This window comes from Pagrus major, chromosome 21 (genome assembly GCF_040436345.1).
Source record: "Pagrus major chromosome 21, Pma_NU_1.0".
In the NCBI taxonomy this organism is placed as follows: domain Eukaryota; kingdom Metazoa; phylum Chordata; class Actinopteri; order Spariformes; family Sparidae; genus Pagrus; species Pagrus major.
This window is the reverse complement of record NC_133235.1, coordinates 30,321,399-30,330,311: the sequence shown is the minus strand read 5'-3', so window position 1 is coordinate 30,330,311 and position 8,913 is coordinate 30,321,399. Positions and strand designations below refer to the sequence as shown.

The 8,913-nt window shown below is 41.5% G+C and overlaps 1 protein-coding gene across 3 annotated transcripts in view; it reads left to right on the top strand.

Moving 5' to 3' along the window:
• Positions 1 to 4,035: 4,035 nt before the first annotated feature.
• Positions 4,036 to 8,913, top strand: part of amph (amphiphysin) — a 57,496-nt gene continuing 52,618 nt past the window's right edge. For all 3 annotated transcript variants that reach the window (XM_073491747.1, XM_073491746.1, XM_073491745.1), the window contains exons 1-2: positions 4,036 to 4,066; positions 6,673 to 6,785. In XM_073491747.1, coding sequence (XP_073347848.1) covers positions 6,684 to 6,785 — 102 coding nt within the window. In that variant the 5' untranslated portion in view covers positions 4,036 to 4,066; positions 6,673 to 6,683. The remainder of the gene's footprint in view (positions 4,067 to 6,672; positions 6,786 to 8,913) is intronic.

Sequence of the window (8,913 nt, the reverse complement as noted above, 5' to 3'; positions counted from 1 at the left end):
TGTCGTGTGTTAATTTGAAAGGAAGAGAGCATCATGGTGACACTCATTCATCAATTATTTAACTGTTTCCATGGCAACACTCACACTGAAAACAAAGTGCAGAAGAAGAAAAAGAAGGGGACAGTCAATGAATGATGAAATATTTTCAGCTGCTAGTTAATGAGATTTAAATTTAATTATTCAGTGTTAAGATAATTAACAGCTTTACAAATTAACGGAAACATTAACCAAATTTATTAGTGATTAAAACAAAATATTACGCTGAACAGGACATTTATATTTTAACTATGAAAACTATATGTTGTCCCTCAATATTCACCACAGCAGGTCCAGAAGCCATAAAGATGATATTGAATATTAATTATCTCCATATAGATGATATTAAATATGAATTATCTTCATATAGATGATATTAAATATTTATTATCTGCATGCAGAAAACAACATCAACTACCTAAACGTACTCAACAACCACTTTGGGAGGTTTTAGGCACTCAACACCACTCCTGCGAGGAAATCTATTCCTCACCCGGATGAGCAGCCACTCAGTCTGGACACAGCTGATGTCCGGAGAACCCTGAGGAGAGTAAACACCCGGAAAGCAGCGGGCCCTGACGACATACCGGGACGGGTGCTCAAGGAATGTGCTGACCAGCTGGCAGTGGTTCTCACAGACATCTTTAACACCTCGCTGATCCAGGCTGTGGTACTATCATGTCTAAAGACTGCTACAATTATACCGGTGCCTAAAAAACCCACAATCTCCTCCCTCAATGATTACCGCCCCGTAACACTCACTCCCATCATGATGAAGTGCTTCGAGAGGCTGGTAAAGGACCACATTGTCTCCAGACTCCCCCCCACATTCGACCAGTACCAGTTTGCTTACTGGCCTAAACGCTCCACAGAGGACGCCATCTCCTCTGCACTCCACCCGAGCTTAGAACATCTGGAAGGGAGGAACACACATGTACAAATATTGTTTCTGGACTTCAGCTTGGCATTCAATACCATCATCCCGCAGCATCTGGTGAGCAAACTGGCCCCCCTTGGCTTCAGCACCCCCCTGTGTAACTGGCTGCTTGACTTCCTCACCAACAGACCCCAGTCTGTGCGGGTGGGCAACAATGCCTCCAGTGTCATCTCCCTCAGCACCGGCTCCCCTCAAGGCTGTGTCCTCAGCCCGCTTCTGTTCACCGTGATGACCCACGACTGTTGTGCCAGGTCCACTACTAACCACATCGTGAAGTTTGCAGATGACACAACACTAGTAGGCCTTATCCATGATGACAATGACAGGGCCTACAGAGAGGAGGTGAAACACCTGGTGGACTGGTGCAAAATCAACAACCTCGCCCTGAACATTGACAAAACCAAGGAGATAATCATCGACTTCAGGAGGAGCCAGCCAAGTCACACACCACTCCTCATCGACGACACAGCAGTAGAGAGAGTCAGCAGCACCAAGTTCCTGGGGGTGCAGATAACAGACACTCTGACCTGGTCCCACCACACCGGAGCTCTTCTAAAGAGAGCTCAGCAGCGCATGCACTTTCTGCGCCGGATGAAGAGAGCACACCTCCCCCCTCCAATTCTCACCACCTACTGACCAGCTGCACCCCCGTCTGGTCTGGAGCCTGCAGTGCCTCTGACTGGAAGTCCCTGCAGAGGGTGGTGAGGACAGCGGAGAAAATCATTGGGACTTCTCTTCCTCCCATCCAAGTCATTGCAAAGAAACGCTGCCTGACCAGGGCTCATAACATCAGCAGAGACACCTCCCACCCCACCATGGACTGTTCTCGCTGCTGGTTCTGGAAAGAGGTTCTGCAGCCTTCGAAGCAGAACAGCCAGGTTCTACAACAGCTTCTTCCCACAAGCCCCCCCCCCCATTCTCCCTCACACACCCACTCAGGACTGCTTCACTTGACTGTGCAATATATTTTTATATTTTATATTTTATATAGTATTTATGTTTACATTTTTTATTTTATTTATTTTATGTAAATACTTGCTGCTGTCTTTATCCTGTGCTATACTGAGCCAAATGCAACGAAATGTCCTTCTGATCTGCACTGTGAGGTGTAATTTTGAATGACAAATAAAGAAAGTCTAAGTCTAAGTCTTCTCACCTGTTCTCACCTGTTCTCACCTGTTCTCACCTGTTTTCACCTGTTCTCACCTGTTCTCACCTGTTCTCACCTGTTTTCATCTGTTCTCACCTGTTCTCACCTGTTCTCACCTGTTCTCACCTGTTCTCACCTGTTCTCATCTGTTCTCACCTGTTCTCACCTGTTCTCACCTGTTCTCATCTGTTCTCACCTGTTCTCACCTGTTCTCACCTGTTCTCATCTGTTCTCACCTGTTCTCACCTGTTCTCACCTGTTTTCATCTGTTCTCACCTGTTCTCACCCGTTTTCACCCGTTCTCACCTGTTCTCACCTGTTATCACCTGTTCTCATCTGTTCTCACCTGTTTTCATCTGTTCTCACCTGTTCTCACCTGTTCTCATCTGTTCTCACCTGTTCTCACCTGTTCTCATCTGTTTTCATGTGTTCTAACCTGTTCTCATCTGTTCTCATCTGTTCTCACCTGTTATCACCTGTTCGCACCTGCTCTCATCTGTTATCAGCTGTTCTCACCTGTTCTCACCCGTTTTCACCCGTTCTCATCTGTTCTCACCTGTTCTCACCCGTTTTCACCTGTTCTCACCTGTTCTCATCTGTTTTCATCTGTTCTCACCTGTTCTCACCCGTTTTCACCTGTTCTCACCTGTTCTCACCCGTTTTCACCTGTTCTCACCTGTTCTCACCTGTTCTCATCTGTTTTCATCTGTTCTCACCTGTTCTCACCCGTTTTCACCTGTTCTCACCTGTTCTCACCCGTTTTCACCTGTTCTCACCTGTTCTCACCCGTTTTCACCTGTTCTCACCTGTTCTCATCTGTTTTCATCTGTTCTCACCTGTTCTCACCCGTTCTCATCTGTTCTCACCTGTTCTCACCCGTTTTCACCTGTTCTCACCTGTTCTCATCTGTTCTCATCTGTTCTCACCTGTTCTCACCCGTTTTCACCTGTTCTCACCTGTTCTCACCCGTTTTCACCCGTTCTCACCTGTTCTCACCTGTTATCACCTGTTCTCATCTGTTCTCACCTGTTTTCATCTGTTCTCACCTGTTCTCATCTGTTCTCACCTGTTTTCATCTGTTATCACCTGTTCTCACCTGTTCTCACCTGTTCTCATCTGTTCTCACCTGTTCTAACCTGTTCTCATCTGTTCTCATCTGTTCTCACCTGTTCCATCTGTTCTAACCTGTTCTCATCTGTTCTCACCTGTTATCACCTGTTCGCACCTGCTCTCATCTGTTATCAGCTGTTCTCACCTGTTCTCACCTGTTATCATCTGTTCTCACCTGTTCTCATCTGTTATCATCTGTTCTCACCTGGTTTTCATCTGTTCAACCAGCAAAACACTTGAGTCACCGGTTAGAGTGAAACAAAGGCCTCAGGTGACCTGCTGTCAAAAGTGGAGTAGAGAGAAGGATGATGATGAAGAGGAGGAGGAGGAGGAGGATACCTGGACAGGATGTATGTTTATACTGTAATCTGGTTGTCGTGTTACTGTATGTTTACAGTTTCCATCAGAAGGAGAAACACAGACACACCTGCAGCTGCTCACTCCCCAGAGCAGTAACAACATGAAACCAGTCATTTCTTCCACACAGGTAAAACATTTCCTGTCACACACCTGTGATCTGTATGATCCGCTGTGGCTAGTTTACGTTCGAAAACCACCAGAAAGCTGAATCGAAGGATCAGTGAGCTCAAAAGCACAATATGCAGAAACGACGTGGATTATCTGTCGCTGGGTATTTTAATGATGACACCACGACATCTCATGAGATGATTGTGATTGATTGCAGTTTGCAGCCACGCCCCGTTTCAGATGGCTTCTCTTCTGTTAACAGATCTGGAGCTGAAGCATCGCAAATAAATGGACCTTCGCAAGTGACACTGCGGGATTCTGCTTGAAACTCAGTAACACATATACAAAGAGGATTTCCGCACCACGTAAGTCTCTCACACCTTTACATATTTAAATTAAAAATAAATAAAAATAAAAACAGCTGCTGTGATCCACTCACACAATTGTTGCAAGTGCATGAGAAAGTCATGGACACGTAACAAAGTGAAGTCACTAGTAACCGCGATATCACCAGACTCCTTGAACAAATTATGTGATTTGAAGCGTCGTTGAGCGAGGAGAGACTTCAGAAACTTGGAGAAACGCAGTTCACGCGTCTTCTTCATTATTTGGACCGACTTGTTACTTCGGCAAACGGTGTACATGCAGAGTTTCTCTCTTTGTGTTGTATGACTTTGTTTCAGTGACGTAGCTGTAGGTCTACACTCAGCTCGAGGCGCGTCAGGTGTGCAGTGAGGGGCTTGAAGCGGTCCACCTGTGATCGGATCAGTCCGGTCCGATCCGGTCTGGTGAACAGCTTGACAACAAACAAACAAAGTTTAAGAGATTTATGGCGTTTGGACCAAATGTTGAACTGTTGTCAGTTTGTGTTCAGAGTTTCATAAAAACGTGTTGAAATGATTTGGAAAAGTGAGTGTTTGATATTTGATTTAATGACGGAGTTTGTCCTGAGGGAGGCGCTGCTGCTGTTTAATGACACAATGACTGTGATACACCATTAAAGGGAAATTCCACTGAAAACCGTCAAGTGGCTCAAACACCTGCTGGAGTCTGAATATGGTTCTTTATTCAAATTTGATATAAATACATTCTATTAATCATTATAAGCACAATAAATTAGACTGAACAGCCTTTCTCTGTGGTGTGTACGTTTGTCAGTATTCAGATTATAATATATATAATATAATATAATATAATATAATATAATATAATACAGGATCACATATAATATACTGACAGGATGATAATATACTGACAGGATGATATATAATATACAGACAGGATGATATATAATATACAGACAGGATGATATATAATATACAGACATGATGATATATAATATACAGACATGATGATATATAATATACAGACAGGATGATATATAATATACAGACAGGATGACATATAATATACAGACAGGATGATAATATACAGACATGATGATAATATACAGACATGATGATATATAATATACAGACATGATGATATATAATATACAGACATGATGATAATATACAGACATGATGATAATATACAGACATGATGATATATAATATACAGACATGATGATATATATTATACAGACAGGATAATATGTAATATACAGAAAAGATTTCTGCTCTGTAAGAGGTCCTTGTGATTTATTAATGACTTTTTGAAATTCTGTATGTTATTGTGTGAAGTTTATAGGGGGCACTATCGTGCCATTTTGCCACACCCAATACTGAATGTGATCAGATGTGTTCAGGCCGGGACTCTGATCAAGGATGTGAAGTTCGACCATTAACACTCAAACAACAAAAATTGTCTCCTAGCAGCGCCGTTCATTTTATGCATAAGCTTTTGATACGTTTCTGTGGTTAAGTGTTTTATATAGACTGACAAAGTTTGCGGTTGATCAGGGTAACCCATAAGGAACACCTGTGCAAAACTTCATGAGTTTTTGAGCACCTTCCGCCTGTCAAAAATGATATTTACATCAGTTTTATTAGAGTCCTCGGTCCCTAATGAGACATGGTGTAATAATGAATATTATTTTTATGTAATGAACATCTGTGTGAAAAAACTGAAACCATTTGAAAAGGAGAGCACCAGTGTGGAGTGTCCTATAAGAAGTGGGGGCTCAGCTCAGGGCTTATATTTGATTTTAAAGTCACTGTTAAAGGACAGTATGGGTGGTACTTTTCTAAAAACATTTTAACTGTTGCCAAATATCTAATGATGTGCTCGTTTTAATTTCTGCTGTTAGAGTTACTGCGCTGTGTCGGAGATGTGAGCGCATCTCTAATGAGATCGACCACAAACATTATTTCTGCATGATCTTAAGTGTAGAGTTTCATTAACTCACTGCCATTCAGTGTTTGAACAATATTTCTCCTTCTTCTTTGTCTGTCCACCATTTTCTCCTCAGGCTCTTAAAAGTCCTCCTCACTACTCAAAACACCTTAAGAGCTCTCTTAACGGCAAAGATGATTTGTGAATAACTTTTATTTTTTACTAGGATCTGGTCTAAATTTTGAGGAAAAAGACTTAGAAAACATCATAATTCTAAGAATGTTCTTAGAATTTCGTCACCAGGAGCAACTCTTAGTACCAGGATGCTTTATGAATACGACTCCTGGTGTTTTGAGGTGGCTGGTATCTATGAGTGAGGACAATAGGGGACTGTTGGGCTTTGGCGTAGGTATGCACTCTACTGAGTGCCATTCTAGTGCTATAAATATATTGTATTTCCATAAATGAATTCTTAGGATGTACATGTAGCTGTGCAGATGTGTTTAAATAATATGCGACCTGATATGATAAAAACATGTAGACTTACCTGCTGCTTAAATTAATGTTCAATATACACAAAGCACAATTTACAATCAATCAATATAGATCCAAATCAATATATAATCAATCATAAGTCATGCAGTCAACAAACACGTCATTGATTTGACTTTGAGTGGAGCTCTTTGAATGACAACAGGCTCGTTTGAGATGAACTGTGTCTCGCCTGGAGGTCAGGTGACAGCAGCAGGGGGCGGAGCCAAAAAGCTGCGGTCAAGTGGGACAGTCTCCCAGCAGCCTTCAGTCTGTACAGTAAGTCGCAGAAACACTCACATCCTGTTCGATCTGATTTATTAAACTGTTATCAGACACATATATCAGCGGGTACAGACTATTAAAACTCTGTGATTTCTGTTCACGGATCATTTTACATCAATTCTCTTGTAAATCAGCTGCTGTTTATAAATCATCTCAGCTGACATGTTCCACTCAAACCACACAAATAATTAAAAACATTAATAGTCAAACACAGAGAAAAGAAATACAACATTATTGATCTGTCAAGGCTTTACATCTGTACAGATGTTAGGAAGAATCCTCACATCCAACTGACCAGATGTTTCTGTGTTGCTAAATATTTCAACAGGCTGAATTAAATTATTCCTCATTATATGTTTAATTAATGTTAATATAGACAACAACCACAATAAATTGTTTGCAGTTTATACAAATGTCATCATCAGCCACACAGCACATCTTCTGTTACCAGAATAAACCAGATCACAATCCTTCCGAGTCAGCAAAGATACAAACTTTCTAATGACGTCATATTGTTGATTCAACATCGAAACCAATCAGCTGTTGTTTCAGGCGACAGCAAGATTAACGTTGCACACGTGTACATTACTTTGGATCAAGTTGGACTAAAATCTTACCGGCATGCATTGTGCAGCGAACGCCGCTGATCGATTCTGTGCAGGACTTGCTGATCTGGAACGAGCCTGAAGTCTTCTTGTTGTGACATCATCTTCTGCATTGGTCTAATGGCACTGACTGCTGACTGGAGAATTAGCTCCACCTGCTGTTTATCTCTATCGACCAATCACCTCAGATTATCTCTACCGTCACATATACATATTAACTTATATATTAATGACATTAACCATATATGTATAATTTACATATACATACGAAACATATTCTTATTAAATTTAACCTCCACAGCTTTAATAATGACAGACAGTAACACACACACACACACACACACACACACACACAGTTTGAGCTCTGCTGTGCACTAAAGGCACATTCTGCTGAATTTAAAAACATTAACTGAATAAATTCTGCTGTTGAAGTCAGACTGTTTCTCTCTTCCTCCTGATCAACATGAGTCATTTGTCACTCTGCTCTGTGGGCGTTTGAACAAAATGACTCGCTGCTGAAGCCAAAAGAAAGTGAGAAAAGATTCTGACCATTTGAATGAAACCAGAGTCAGTCAATGAAAGAGAGGAGACCTCCCCAACTAGTGCTCAGACCTCCCCAACTAGTCCTCAGACCTCCCCAACTAGTGCTCAGACCTCCCCAACTAGTCCTCAGACCTCCCCAACTAGTTCTCAGACCTCCCCAACTAGTCCTCAGACCTCCCCAACTAGTCCTCAGACCTCCCCAACTAGTCCTCAGACCTCCCCAACTAGTGCTCAGACCTCCCCAACTAGTCCTCAGACTCATCGATTGATGCATTTTCCACATGGTGAAAGTGGGAGTGTCTAGACTAATCATTTCAACAAAGTGGGTGGGACATCCCACCATCGTATTATGGTTGCAATGCACATTTTCAGACCTCCGTAACTTGTCCTTTGACATCAACGAGTCCTCAGATTTCCTCATCCAGCCCTCTGACATCTACAACTAGTTCCCTGACGCTTCAAGCTAGTCCTCAGATCTCTTTAAGTAGTTCTCTCCTGCCAACCATGACACAGATAAATTTGCACACGAAAGTCCACTGCTGCATCATTTTCATTTAATCTTTATTTGTCTGTCACATAAAATCTGATTGGATGTCGATAATGTCACTAATAATATTAATTAACCGTCTTCATATGGTGAAAGTAATAGTAAATAAAACATAAAGTAAAACCTCACACTGAAGAGAGAAACATCTGCTCTACTGACAGAAATTCAATGATTAAACTTAAGATTAAAATTTGAAGATTTGTCAGGATCCAAAAGATGTTCTGTGATTTGGTGGCTGCCTGTCAGAAACCATATCCATTAATTGAAGCAGAAAGAGATGTTGCTGCTCACAGGACCTCACAGGTAATATTTCACCTGTTGTAATAATAATACATTTAAAACATCATAGTTTTAGATTTATTTCTCATAATTTCTAATGTAATTTAATTATTTGAAACATCTTGCAACAAGTTGAGGAGTATTTCTC